Genomic DNA, 16,036 nt, shown 5'->3' on the forward strand with positions numbered 1-16,036 from the left:
ACATTGTATGACATCACGCCACATCATCAGCTGTGGACTCTGTGATGTCAGAGTGATATCAGCTGTGGACTCTGACGTCACACGTGTCACGTCACACGTGTGACTCAGGGACGGACTCAGGGACGGACGGACGGACGGACGGCCGGTGGAGGTTTTCATACTAAACTGCGACCTGACGGTCGCAATAAAACACTGGTTATGGCCAGCTTACTGCAAGTTGTTACTTTATCTTTGCCTGGTAACATTTGAGTAAAGAGTGGTTTCTTTTTATCTTCATTTCCACAACAGAATCTCAAATCATCAACATGTTTATGATTTTTAGATGTATTTTTTGGTTTATCATCTACCTGGCAACAAGTGATGACTGTGACTAGTGTTTTTTCATTGGTTGTTGTAGAGTAGAGACTTTTGGGGAAGGGCTAGAGTTAGAGTTACAGCTAGTCTGTGTTCAACTCATCAACACTTCAACTAAACTCTGAAACATCTCAACTCATCAACACTTCAACTAAACTCTGAAACATCTCAACTCATCAACACTTCAACTAAACTCTGAAACATCTCAACTCATCATGACTTCTCATCTCTGTCTCAGTGTTTCACTGAGTTTCATTGGTTTCCATGGAGCAGGTAAACTTTATTTCATTATTTAATAATTCAGACATTCAGACTGTATTGTCATTACATAATTAAAGGAACACTTCACCTGTGGGACAACCAGATCTTATTTTATTGTTGTTTGGGTCAACACGATCAAGACAATCCTGAGTTAATCTTTGTGTTCATGCAAAGTGTAGATTCCAGTGCACACATAACAAACGGCTGCAGTGCATTTAAAAACATATGCATTGCTCACTGCGACCACATAGTGTCCGATGCAGTTAGAAAATGTATGCCATCCAGTGCAGCAATGTATAAACACTCAAGAATGTATCAACATGGTCATATGATGCATTTTGCATCAAAAAATAACTCTGGATTGTGTTGATCGTGTCCCAAACAACAATAAAATAAGATATGGTTGTCCCAGAGGTGAAGTGGTCCTTTAATAGAAACCTGAACATTTATGGGATTTTTATGTGTTTATCTTTTACATTTCCAGATGGATTTCTCCACTTTTGGGTTGATCAGTGTGTGTTTAACTTCACTGACCTGGAGGACATACAGTTCATCAGATCATATTATTTCAACAAACAAGAGTTCACCAGGTGGGACAGCAGGGTGGGGAAGCATGTTGGATACACGGAGTACGGTGTGAGGAACGCAAAGAACTGGAACAATCAACCTGGACTAATGGCTCAGATGAGAGCAACGCCCGAGGTCTACTGCAAACCCAACGTTGATGGCTTCTACTCCCATGCTCTGGTGAAGACAGGTGAGCTGATCTCAGACCAGCACAATAAACACTCATCACATCATAAACTATAACATGAAATCATATTAATAAATCATCACTATTCACACTTGATTAATGATGTCACTGATCTCATAATGGTTATAAAAGATTCATCAGGGGTCTTCAACAGGGGGGGGGGGGGGCACAAATCTTTGTGTGATTGTAACTATTTATTTGTTTTTGCATGAACCACTTGAACCCTTGCATCCCTATTCTGGGGGGAACATTAGACGAAAATAGCCCACAATGCATCTGCGATTCGTTGTGATCTTGTAGATCGGCTATCTTGGTTTAGAGGGGAAAAAAGAGCAGACCAAGCACAGGGTGAAAGGTCACGTTTACTAAGTATTGATGGTTTAAATCATTCCATATAGTTTGACAGCACAATCATCAGTGTATTTTGGATTCACGTCAATTTGTGTTTAACCACTTGAACCGTCAATACTTAAAAAATCGCACCCGTGCGAAGTGAGCGGTGCAAACTAATTCCTGCGCGAATCAGTGTTGATAGGCATGCATGGCAATATTGTTTTTGTTGTGTATGATGTCAGTCTAGAGGTCTGCTCAGACTATATAAGTCTTTATCGTCATTTCTCATCAGTTAGTTGACCAAGCTACGGATTGTAACTTGTAAGAGTGTCGTAGTGTAATGATAAGTGACCTTATTTACCTCCAGAGAGGCCTCCAGAGAGGCGAGAAGAGGCCAGAAGATGAATATTTTAGTTTTTTAAAGTCTGTTCATTTGTATTTTAAACTTGTATTAGCTGCCTATCATTTATAACCTGTAAGATTTTCCACAGTCTGTCTAAAAGTGTGGTTATTTTATCGCTTATAAGTGATATTCATCTAATACAATTTTGAAATTCGAGGTTAGCACCGCTCAATAATTTTTTATGACGTATTTTACGCGGCCTAAACACGCTATGACGTATTTTACGCGGCCTAAACGCGTTCTAAATCAGGGTTAACCAATCGGGTGCCTCTGTGACTATGACATCATGGACAGGTCAACAGAATCGAAGTGTTTCATTGGTCTAGCGAACTCATGTCATCATCATTTGTGACATCATAGTTTTGGTAAAAAAGCGGTCTATAGGAGCGGTTAGCACCGCTCAAAAACTTGACCTTTCAGTCTGCTCTTTTTCCCATCTACACCAAACCTCTTTCCCGAAAATAGCCATATAAGCTCATAACGCCTTCTACTTTTGGCTATATGGATGGTAGGGTTCAAATCGTTAATATAAAAAAGGAGAAAAAAAGTTTGGATTTGGAGGACCCCCTGTAGTAACTCTGAGGTCCCCTTGTTGAAGACCCCTGGTTTACTAGGTTAAATGTCTGTTTTATGCAACATAATTATATACAGTGGTGGGGTCACCTCTCTCTCATCTAAGGGGTCCTTGGCCTGAAGAACTTTGAAGACCCCTGCTAATAACAACTAGACTGCACTGTGTCGAGGTGCCAACTTGTGTCCTGTGCACTCATGGCCATGTATGGCCTACTTGTGCACCAGCAGAGCGTGCAAGTACTGCGATCGGTGCTGTCTGTGGGTGGGACAGTTGGCACTCTGTCGAGGTGGCAACTTGTGCCTTGTTAACCCTTCTTGTGCCTATCCCGAACACACAATATTTTATTTGCTATTTTACTTACCCTGAGCTGCTTGGACCAACGTGGGTCCTGGCTCGTGCAGCGCTTACCAACGAGAGACGCTAGATGGTCCGACGATTTATTCCATTGAAAATGGTTTAAAATAAAGTTTAGATCCCCCCCAAAAAAACTCAATCTATACTGTCGGCGGCGCGACGTATTCCGGGGTGCCTATCCCGATCTAGTCCGGGATATTTAATGAAATGAATTAATTAATCGGAGGCCTCAACGAAGCCCCGGTCTAAATTTCCATCCATGCCCCGGGCCGAGACTCGGCCATCCACGGGCCGTAATTGGGCAACGCCGCCGCATCGCGCCGCCGAATCCAATAATAAGTCACATCTTTAGAGAGGGTTTTCTCTGAATTGTGTTCCCAGACCAACAACAAAGTTTGTTTGCGACTGAAATAGCTTTATCGGGCTTCTAAAAAATAAAACAGCGAATGGCTAAGTGTTAGCTAACTTCCTCCTCTGGTCCCCCATAGCAGTGGCTGCAGTGAAAACAAAAGGCAGTACTGGCTTCTTCTACGGTAGCTAGAGCGAAGGCCTATACAGATATTTCTGGCACTCTAGCGGCCACTTGTGGCCCGGGGCACTGTATGAGTTAATTATATCAGGTCTGACATCTTGGTGGTGACGTCACCAAGTATACTGGTCCCTGATTGGCTACGGGCGCAAAGAGAGGACACGACAGAAACACTGAACGCAGGGCTTGCACGCTCTGCTGGCTCAAGTATTAATAACAACGTTGTTGTTCTTCCAGTGGAGCCCTACGTGATGGTAACCTCAGTGACTCCCCCTGGTGGCAGACGTACAGCCATGCTGCAGTGCAGCGCCTACAGCTTCTATCCTAAACAGATCCTGCTCACATGGCTGAGAGACGGAGAAGAGACAACCTCTCAGGTGTCTGACACCCATGTGCTGCCTGATGGAGACTGGTACTACCAGTTCCACTCCTACCTGGAGTACACACCCAGGTACACACCTAACAGACACCTACACATAGAAATACACACCTCTACTGGTACTACCAGTACCACTCCTACCTGGAGTACACACCCAGGTACACACCTAACAGACACCTACACATAGAAATACACACCTCTACTGGTACTACCAGTTCCACTCCTACCTGGAGTACACACCCAGGTACACACCTAACAGACACCTACACATAGAAATACACACCTCTACTGGTACTACCAGTACCACTCCTACCTGGAGTACACACCCAGGTACACACCTAACAGACACCTACACATAGAAATACACACCTCTACTGGTACTACCAGTTCCACTCCTACCTGGAGTACACACCCAGGTACACACCTAACAGACACCTACACATAGAAATACACACCTCTACTGGTACTACCAGTTCCACTCCTACCTGGAGTACACACCCAGGTACACACCTAACAGACACCTACACATAGAAATACACACCTCTACTGGTACTACCAGTACCACTCCTACCTGGAGTACACACCCAGGTACACACCTAACAGACACCTACACATAGAAATACACACCTCTACTGGTACTACCAGTACCACTCCTACCTGGAGTACACACCCAGGTACACACCTAACAGACACCTACACATAGAAATACACACCTCTACTGGTACTACCAGTACCACTCCTACCTGGAGTACACACCCAGGTACACACCTAACAGACATCTACACATAGAAATACACACCTCTACTGGTACTACCAGTACCACTCCTACCTGGAGTACACACCCAGGTACACACCTAACAGACACCTACACATAGAAATACACACCTCTACTGGTACTACCAGTACCACTCCTACCTGGAGTACACACCCAGGTACACACCTAACAGACACCTACACATAGAAATACACACCTCTACTGGTACTACCAGTTCCACTCCTACCTGGAGTACACACCCAGGTACACACCTAACAGACACCTACACATAGAAATACACACCTCTACTGGTACTACCAGTTCCACTCCTACCTGGAGTACACACCCAGGTACACACCTAACAGACACCTACACATAGAAATACACACCTCTACTGGTACTACCAGTACCACTCCTACCTGGAGTACACACCCAGGTACACACCTAACAGACACCTACACATAGAAATACACACCTCTACTGGTACTACCAGTACCACTCCTACCTGGAGTACACACCCAGGTACACACCTAACAGACACCTACACATAGAAATACACACCTCTACTGGTACTACCAGTACCACTCCTACCTGGAGTACACACCCAGGTACACACCTAACAGACACCTACACATAGAAATACACACCTCTACTGGTACTACCAGTACCACTCCTACCTGGAGTACACACCCAGGTACACACCTAACAGACACCTACACATAGAAATACACACCTCTACTGGTACTACCAGTACCACTCCTACCTGGAGTACACACCCAGGTACACACCTAACAGACACCTACACATAGAAATACACACCTCTACTGGTACTACCAGTACCACTCCTACCTGGAGTACACACCCAGGTACACACCTAACAGACACCTACACATATAAATACACACCTCTACTGGTACTACCAGTACCACTCCTACCTGGAGTACACACCCAGGTACACACCTAACAGACACCTACACATAGAAATACACACCTCTACTGGTACTACCAGTACCACTCCTACCTGGAGTACACACCCAGGTACACACCTAACAGACACCTACACATAGAAATACACACCTCTACTGGTACTACCAGTTCCACTCCTACCTGGAGTACACACCCAGGTACACACCTAACAGACACCTACACATAGAAATACACACCTAACAGACACCTACACATAGAAATACACACCCAGGTACACACCTAATAGACACCTACACATAGAAATACACACCTCTACTGGTACTACCAGTACCACTCCTACCTGGAGTACACACCCAGGTACACACCTAACAGACACCTACACATAGAAATACACACCTCTACTGGTACTACCAGTACCACTCCTACCTGGAGTACACACCCAGGTACACACCTAACAGACACCTACACATAGAAATACACACCTCTACTGTGTTACGGATGAGAGTCATAATTAAAGCCTTAGTGCCATTTGGGTTGGGATCTGCTATGTGTTGTCTGCGCGCGCTTGTATGTATTTGTCTACAGATCCCTGCTGCCGCTATGTGCTTGAGAAGGGCTCCTGTCAATCAGAACTCCTCCAGCCAATCGACGCTCGGTCCGTCTGTTCCGACGGCCCCGCCCCTGGGCTATAAATAGCCTCCTGAAGAAGGTCGCATCGCCGCTGTCACACTGTCAAAGCTACCAGGGTAGTCTAGGGACAGCGTGCCCAACGAGGTAGCCTAGCTGTTAGCCGCTCACTAAGTGTCCTCTTTATTACCTGGTTTCCATTTGTGCAGGTTGCTTTAAGTCCACGTTTAACTGTGGTGAGTAGGGTAAGGTATATGGTTAAGTATTTTCTCTATCGTAGTTTTCACCTTGTTAGCACTCAGGTAGGGGCAGGTTCACCTTCACTGTGTATGTTTGGCTAGGTTTAGGTTAGAGTAGTCAGTCAGGGAAGTATTTGGAGTAAGTAGACAGTTAGGAAGATTTGGGGGTTCAACTTTAGGTTAGGGATAGTATTGTATTTTCATTTCTGTTTTAGGTGCCTGCCCAGCCCTGTCTCACCCAGTCACTGAGCAACCTTAAATTTACATAATCCTGTAACCTATATTATCTATTGTAATAAAAACTACTTCTTGGCATCAAACAACTTGCTTTTGTTACCCCGCAAACACCCCTAGGCCCTGTGGGCGTAACATACTGGTACTACCAGTACCACTCCTACCTGGAGTACACACCCAGGTACACACCTAATAGACACCTACACATAGAAATACACACCTCTACTGGTACTACCAGTACCACTCCTACCTGGAGTACACACCCAGGTACACACCTAACAGACACCTACACATAGAAATACACACCTCTACTGGTACTACCAGTACCACTCCTACCTGGAGTACACACCCAGGTACACACCTAACAGACACCTACACATAGAAATACACACCTCTACTGGTACTACCAGTACCACTCCTACCTGGAGTACACACCCAGGTACACACCTAACAGACACCTACACATAGAAATACACACCTCTACTGGTACTACCAGTACCACTCCTAAACACACACACACACACACACACACACACACACACACACACACACACACACACACACACACACACACACACACACACACACACCCCTTTGGCCTTTGGCTACTTTAAGCAAACTAAAGGTCCGTACATCGAGGGCGAATTGGCGAATAGCGAATTAGCGTATAATTCACCTTTTGTTTAAAACCTTATAAAGTCAATGGAAGCATCCACAAAAAGCGAAAAGGCGTCTGTTTTTTATTCGCCCTTGTGTCGAATTTAGCGAACATTCGCTGGTGAACTCCTCTCTCTCTGTATTAAATCAAGCTCACTCTATCCTACTTAAAGAGAGAGAGAGCGCATGGTCGAGAGACCTTCCCTTTGCATTGCATTTCCGTGTCTCTCGTCTGTGTGGCTGCTTGGAAAAAGTACTCGAATGTCTACTGGTAAAAGCATGGTTTATGTATGTTTTATTGTTAATTTATATCTGCAAAAAGACTAATATTTTAAAATAAATCGCTGGGTATTAAATACAATAGGATCCGAAATGTAGTGGAGTAGAAGGAAAGTACTGGGAATTGGACTCAAGTACAAATACCTACAGGCTACTAAGTAAATGTACTTCTAGTTACTTTACACCACCGCTGCTGCGAGCTGCCTGTCTGTGGGGGAACAGAGCTGAGGGGGAACGGTGAACGCGTGTTGTCTCTTCTGTGATGTGATGGGTTGTGTGCGCTGGTGAAGACTTCTATTCTTCTTTTTCTTTTTCTTATTTAATAGGCTAACAACCACGGCCAGGTCATCATCACTTGAGGATGTTGTTTCCATTGTTTTATTTGTTTCCCCGTCCGTTCTCCTCTCTCCTCTCTCTCCTTTCTTCTCCTCTCTCCTGTGGTTACAGGCAGATATCACCCCCTCGTATTTAGGCGAATTAAGCGAATATTATACGCATATTCGCGTCGCTTTTTGGTGTGTATGGAAAAAGGCGAATCGCGAATTCTTCGCCTTTTTGGTTCGCTTATTCACGTCGCTTTCGCTAATTCGCCGGTCTGGACAGAGCTTAAACTTTAAGTAATCTAATGTAAAGTATACATCGCACATACATTTAACAATGAATAACTATTTATCGTTCAGTCGATAGGCAGAGTCTGTCCTCTGCCAGAAACTGCTGTATTGCTGTGGTATTAGCATCCTCTGCTCTAGGCAATCCAATGAACACCAAGCAAAGAAAAAAAAACATTACTGTTATCCTCATTCCTGTGTGTGTGTGTGTGTGTGTGTGTGTGTGTGTGTGTGTGTGTGTGTGTGTGTGTGTGTGTGTGTGTGTGTGTGTGTGTGTGTGTGTGTGTGTGTGTTACAGATCAGGAGAGCAGATCACATGCATGGTGGAACACCCTGGCCTGATGGAACCTATAATGGTGGACTGGGGTCAGTAATCTATTACTGTAATCTATTACTTTAATCTATACTGTAATCATGACTGAATCTATAATGGTGGACTGGGGTCAGATTACTGTACTGTAATCTATACTGTACTCTGTTTAATGCTACTGTATTCAACCTTTTAAGGCCGAGCCCCCAAAAACAATCATATTTGAACTGGGGAGTGGGGCGTTTATTTCATTTGCAACCCTTGAAAACAGGTCTGTGACCTGAAACATGTCACAAACCCCTATGTTTGGTAATTAGTTCTAGAATTTCACAACACATGCTTTTTTTTAAATACCAGGTCTGAAACAGACAGCAGTTTAATCTGCAATAAATTGTTGCTGTGTGTTTGTGTTTTGTAAATTAACACCTTACTCGATTAAAATGTACAATGTCAGCATTTATCGGACACTCTTAATCCAGAGTGATTACAGTAAACAAGAACAACACAAGGTAAAACATCACATGTATATACATAGTAATCTAGGATCATAGATAGACCATGAACCTATCATCAGTCTAACAGTAGAATAAGCAGAAATCAATATTCTGTACATTTAAACTCTACACACAATGACCTGACATCAGTCTATATCAGTGTTTCATATCCCAAGAATCCATGGGCACACCAACATAATACGGGGGTGTAAATGTCGTCACTGTCGGGAAGAAACCTTGTATCTCCAAGTTTCAAATTTGTAAGTTTCTTTGCAAAGTAAAGCCCTGCTTCATTATACAAGGCTGTCGCACAACAGTAGTGAAAACAGCAGATCTACAAGTGCGAGGCGTTGTGTGCTTGTAGATCTGCTGTTTTCACTAGTTTAAATCATTTTTAAAATGATAAATAAAATGCTGGCTTTCAAGCAGTTTCAAGGGGCACACTTGACCCTTCTCAGGGGCACACCAAAGGTCCCCAGGCACAGTGGTTGAGAAACACTGGTATATAACATAAGATCTAAAGGATATTACTTGATCACACTACAGAGTCACACAAAAGCAGCTAAAGTAGCAGATCTGCAAGCTCACAAAACGCTCTGATCTTGTTGAAGTGCCACTTTTGCAATTTCTTTAGTAGAATCCTGAAAATCAACAGTTTTGGACTTCTGAGGTTTCCACCCGACAGGTAGGAACCTTAGGCACGGTGCCAACGTTGGCACAGGGAAGGAGATCACTGGCACACTGGCAGAAGTACTGTATGAGAGAGTTTTTATTTTAAAATTAAATATTCTAAAAAGGTTTAGTCAGTTAAATGAAGTCCCCTCACATCTACAGTATACAAACCATCCTGCTCATAATTCTACTTTCATTCAAACTCCTAACTCTGACTGGGGAGGGAGTCTAGCTGGGAGACAATATTTCTAAAGGAGGAGAAAAATAATAATCATTGTTATGTATAGCCTATGCATAATCTAAATCATTTGGAAAATGATTTTCCAAACTAATGTTGACACATCACACTGACAATCAACAAAAAGGAAAACTTGGCACTTCACATCAAAAAGATAGCATACCCCTGCAGTAGGTTATATAGCCCAGTAACCACTTGAACCCTAGCATCCATATTCTGGGGAGAAATATTAGCCAAAAAAAAAGATGTCTCACAAAGCTCACAATGCGTCCCCCAGACGACATATAGACCTGTCAGCTATTTTTGGAAGGAAATGTGGTGTCTGTAAACAAAAAGCGCTCCAAGTAGAGACTAGAGAGTCAACTAAGGGAAGTGCTTTAGAAAAGTGATTTGCTGTCGTTATTTTCTTTCTTTTTTTACATTTTGCTTGGTCAGTCAGTCATCCATCCAACACAGCAGCATGCCGTGCGACCCACGTCGTATTGTTGATTTGATCATATGACACTCTGTCAGTGTGTTTTTGATTGATATGATCAGATAACGTGCGTGTGTTATGGATCCAGCTGTCACAGTGTGTCAGGGTTGATGGAGTGTAACATACTGCTGTATTAAATCCCTTAGACGGGGCATTTCTGTCATGGTTCAAGACAAGTACAACAAGGTTACGTTACCTTCCTTTGCCTGTACAGCACTTTGGTCGACCCTCATGGTTTTTTAAATGTGCTCTATAAATAAAATTGACTTGACTTGACTTGACTCCTCCCCTCAAACACCACCACAAAGAGAAAGAAAGGGAACAAACTGCAGATGTAAACTAGTAAGACGCCGTAGGGCGACATGCAATTGGTCATCTGGCCAGAGATGTATATTGGACCTTTATATTGGACCAGTTACCCTATATGGAGACCCCTGGTATGCCTATATGGAGATCCATGTACTGTATGTGGAGATATGCTGTGAGAGCCCAAACATGCTTACTCAGTTATTCGTTATGTGAACGTCCTATGATGTCTATGACTTCAGATATCATACCCTTTTATGGCCATATATGGATTATGTTAGTGTGGTATGTGGCCTCCATATATGGGCATTTCCATATGAAGTCCTGTTAGATATGGGCTTAATATTGATGACATCTGGGAACTCCATAAAAGGGATTCTGTTAGTGTGACATCACAGTGAAGCCAGAGTGTGATGTCATAGCAGCAAACCCATTCTGTTAAGAGCAGTTCCCCTGACATCATAGTGATGTCAGAGCGGCAAACCCATTCTGTTAAGAGCAGTTCCCCTGACATCACAGTGACATCAGAGCATGATGTCAGAGTGACAAAGCCATAGAACCACAGTGACAGACAGAGATACATACGGACAAGCTGTGATCGTTCACATACTAATACTTTACTCTTGTTCAGAGCGAGAACACAGTTCTAGTAGAGCATTATAGTTGTAATGTAAATGAACCCTCAGAGTAAAGGTGGTTGCACACTGCACTGCGTGTTTTCGTTGCGTTTTGGAAATCCGAAAGCCGTAGGCCAGGGAGAGAGAGAGGAAAGAGAGAGAGAGCAAGGGACTCAGTAGCATCAGCTGCGAAAATCGGAAAAAATCAACCCTGGTCCGAAAATAAATACGAAACGGGCGGCAGTGTGCAAACGTGATTGACATAACGTGAGGTTGATTTTTTTATTCACGCACTCCGAAATTCACTCCGATATTCGGCCCGAAAAACGCAGCAGTGTGCAAAGACCTTAACAGACTGTGTGAGGGCTCTAACTCACCCCTTATGAATAAAGTATTTTTAAAAAGTTCAAAAAGCCGATCTACATAAACACGCTGTGAGCTTGAATATTTGAACTATTTTCACATTTATTTTTCTTCTTTTTTCAAAATAGTAAAACATGTCTAAAAGGTTTGGCATGAGGGGGACTGGGCCTTCTGTGCTCTAGAGAGTACTGAATCCCTAGCCATTTTGTAGTGCCCATGTCCAATACCTGGAGCACGGATGCCGATGGCTAGGGATTCAGGTTCAGACGTGTGCTCAAGAACTGATGTCCAAACGTTTCCATATAGCATATAAATTGTATTTATTCGCAGTCCAAAGCCCTATACTTTATACTTCAAACAAATACAATAAATAAGCACATAGGGCCAAACGATACAGACCACCAGCCTTACAAAAACACAGTTGAAAAACTGTGTGCTGCCATCAGCAACACCTGTGCCTGATTAGGGAGTGGTTTAAATACCCTGGCTGTAACCATGGCAACCTTGTCCTTGACCACTCCCTGCAGTGATGTCATACAGTATATAGCAAGTCATAATGGCTCTTACAAACTGAGTAAACATGTTTGGGATCTCACAGCATATCTCCATATACAGTACATGAGTCTCCATATATGGGTACAAGGGGTCTCCATATATGGGTAACTGTTCCGATACACATCACTGGCCAGATGGCCAAGAAGGGCGAGGTCGCTTGTCGCCCTGAGGCGCCTTACTAGTATGATATGATATGATATATATGATATGATCATTGTGTTTCAGATGACTCCATGCCAGAAGAGCAAAGTGTTTTAATCTACTGTAATAATAATATCATTAATAGCATATCATATTTCTATTACTATTAATTAGGGTCCTGCTTAACCTTCCCTATCAGACTCACCTCATCGCTACTCACCAGTTAAGAGTGGGGTGGCTCAGAGTAGATGACAGAGTACAGCAACTTGCAATGGGCCTTGTGTACAAGATACACTACACCACTAAGATACCCATGTACCTGACCAAATACTGGTCTATAAGATACACTACACCACTAAGATACCCATGTACCTGACTAAATACTGGTCTATAAGATACACTACACCACTAAGATACCCATGTACCTGACTAAATACTGGTCTATAAGATACACTACACCACTAAGATACCCATGTACCTGACTAAATACTGGTCTATAAGATACACTACACCACTAAGATACCCATGTACCTGACTAAATACTGGTGTACAAGATACACTACACCACTAAGATACCCATGTACCTGGCAAATTACTTTATAAACGTTAAGGATGTCCACAATTACAACACCAGAGGCAGCGCCACAGATCACGTTCAACCCAAAGTCAACTCAAACAAAGGGTCAAACTCGTTCTTCTGCTATACAACCAAAATGTGGAACGCCCTACCGAAGGCCTTAAAGGAGTGTGGTTCCCTAGCATCCTTTAAAATCGCCCTGAAAAACCACTTACAGGCGGCAGCAATTCGCAACTGGCAATAACAAACCTAGCCCAGCCTCCCCTGACCCTTCTTTGTATTTACCTACTGTATATATTTTTTGCACTGTTTATTTTATTTTCATTTACTTTGTTTTACTATATCTACTGCATAGTACTGTGTTCTATCCGTCTGTCATTCAATGTTATATGAGATACTTCAATGGTTTCCTATGGGAAAATAATAATAATAATAATAATTAACTGTACCTTTTTCTATGCAAACTTATTAAGTCTTCAATCAATCAATCGAACCAGAAGTGTTTAATCTACTGTAATAATATAATATCATTAATATCATATCATATTTCTATTACCAGATGGAGTGAAGTGTTTAATCTACTGTAATAATATAATATCATTAATATCATATCATATTTCTATTACCAGATGGAGTGAAGTGTTTAATCTACTGTAATAATATAATATCATTAATATCATATCATATTTCTATTACCAGATGGAGTGAAGTGTTTAATCTACTGTAATAATATAATATCATTAATATCATATCATATTTCTATTACCAGATGACTCCATGCCAGATGGAGTGAAGTGTTTAATCTACTGTAATAATATAACATCATTAATATCATATCATATTTCTATTACCAGATGGAGTGAAGTGTTTAATCTAGTGTAATAATATAATATCATTAATATCATATCATATTTCTATTACCAGATGACTCCATGCCAGATGGAGTGAAGTGTATAATCTACTGTAATAATATAATATCATTAATATCATATCATATTTCTATTACCAGATGACTCCATGCCAGATGGAGTGAAGTGTTTAATCTACTGTAATAATATAATATCATTAATATCATATCATATTTCTATTACCAGATGGAGTGAAGTGTTTAATCTACTGTAATAATATAATATCATTAATATCATATCATATATCTATTACCAGATGGAGTGAAGTGTTTAATCTACTGTAATAATATAATATCATTAATATCATATCATATTTCTATTACCAGATGACTCCATGCCAGATGGAGTGAAGTGTTTAATCTACTGTAATAATATAATATCATTAATATCATATCATATTTCTATTACCAGATGGAGTGAAGTGTTTAATCTACTGTAATAATATAATATCATTAATATCAGATCATATTTCTATTACCAGATGGAGTGAAGTGTTTAATCTACTGTAATAATATAATATCATTAATATCATATCATATTTCTATTACCAGATGACTCCATGCCAGATGGAGTGAAGTGTTTAATCTACTGTAATAATATAATATCATTAATATCATATCATATTTCTATTACCAGATGACTCCATGCCAGATGGAGTGAAGAACAAGCTGGCTCTGGGAGCAGCAGGTCTGGTTCTGGGTCTGGTCTTCTTCCTGTCTGGATCCATCTACTTCCTGTGGAGGAAGAGAGGAGGTGATTAATGTTTACTTTAATTCATCCATCCATCCATCTTCAACCGCTTATCCGGAATCGGGTCGCGGGGGTAACAGTTCCAACTGAGACTTCCAGATTTCCTTATCCTGAGCAACTTCCTCCACTCCCTCAGGGAGTATAGCGAGGCGTTCCCAGGCCAGTGTGGAGATATAATCATTCCATCTGGTCTTAGATCTGCCACGGGGTCTCCTCCCAGTGGGACGTGCATCGAGGACCTTCCTAGGAAGGCGCTCGGGGGGCATCCGTACTAGATGCCCCAACCTGTTTAATTAACATGTTTAATTAATGTTTAATTAATGAACCTACTTCCAGTGGAAGAAGAGAGATGAATAGCATGTTTAATTAATGTTTAATATCTTCTTATATTTTAATTATAAAGTTTTAATAATGTTTAATCTCATATATTTCAATCATAAAATCTTAATAATGTTTAATCTCTTCTTATCATATTAATAATGTTTAATCTCTTCTTATCATATTATTGATGTTAATCTCTTTTTATCAGGTCGCATCGCGGTGCCAAAGACCAACTGAAGGTGAGAATCTTTAGACTTCCACATTCACTTCCACTTCCTCTTTAGACTCCACCCACAACGTCCACATTCACTTCCACTTCCTATTTATATGGACCAGACAAAATGCTTATTCAGCATCCTGTATTACTCCAACACAAGTCAGCCTTCTTGAACTACAGTGTATTTCTATCACAGATAAAAGCCAGTCAAAGTCAGGGATGGATTAACCATTGGGCCAGTTGGGCCGTTTCCAGGGGCCTTGGGGGAACTGGGCAGCGTGGTCATTGACAATTTACTAAAATTAAATGTTTAAGTTAATTAAAAATCAAATGTGTGGGCCCCTCCTCTGTTGTCTACAGGTGCTTTCTTGGCCCACAGATGATCATCATGGCTTAAAATCCAAGCTGGGTAGTGCGCGTCAGGAGGGAGAGGGGGTTATGGTGGAGGGTGGGGGTGGGCCGGAGGCCCTAAAAAAGTATGTCAGGCAGAAACCTTGTATCTCCCAAGTTTCAAAAATAGTAGGTCCTTTTGTAAATTAAAGCCCTGCTTCATCATACAAGAGTGTTGAAAACAGCAGATCTACAAGCACACAACGCCTCGCACTGCGAGGCGTTGTGTGCTTGTAGATCGGCTAGTTTAACATTTTCACTAGTTTAACATTTTCACTAGTTTAAATTTTCACATTTTCACTAGTTTAACATTTTCACCAGTTTAACAGTTTCACTAGTTTAACATTTTCACCAGTTTAACAGTTTCACTAGTTTAACATTTTCACTAGTTTAAATCATTTTTAAAATGATAAATACTAAATGTTTTGGACATGAG

The 16,036-nt window shown here is 41.7% G+C and overlaps 1 protein-coding gene across 1 annotated transcript; it reads left to right on the top strand.

The window, feature by feature from the left end:
* Nucleotides 1-618: 618 nt before the first annotated feature.
* On the top strand, nucleotides 619-15,230 carry LOC308305491 (H-2 class II histocompatibility antigen, I-E beta chain-like; the record flags this gene model as incomplete). Its single annotated transcript, XM_080750287.1, has 6 exons — nucleotides 619-627; nucleotides 1,129-1,372; nucleotides 3,800-3,954; nucleotides 6,208-6,277; nucleotides 14,559-14,675; nucleotides 15,202-15,230. 6 exons carry the CDS (start codon nucleotides 619-621, stop codon nucleotides 15,228-15,230), a joined length of 624 nt encoding a protein of 207 aa, XP_080606413.1.
* Between the last annotated feature and the right edge of the window lie 806 nt (nucleotides 15,231-16,036).

This window comes from Nannobrachium achirus (assembly GCF_963921795.1).
Source record: "Nannobrachium achirus genome assembly, chromosome: 20".
NCBI lineage: Eukaryota > Metazoa > Chordata > Actinopteri > Myctophiformes > Myctophidae > Nannobrachium > Nannobrachium achirus.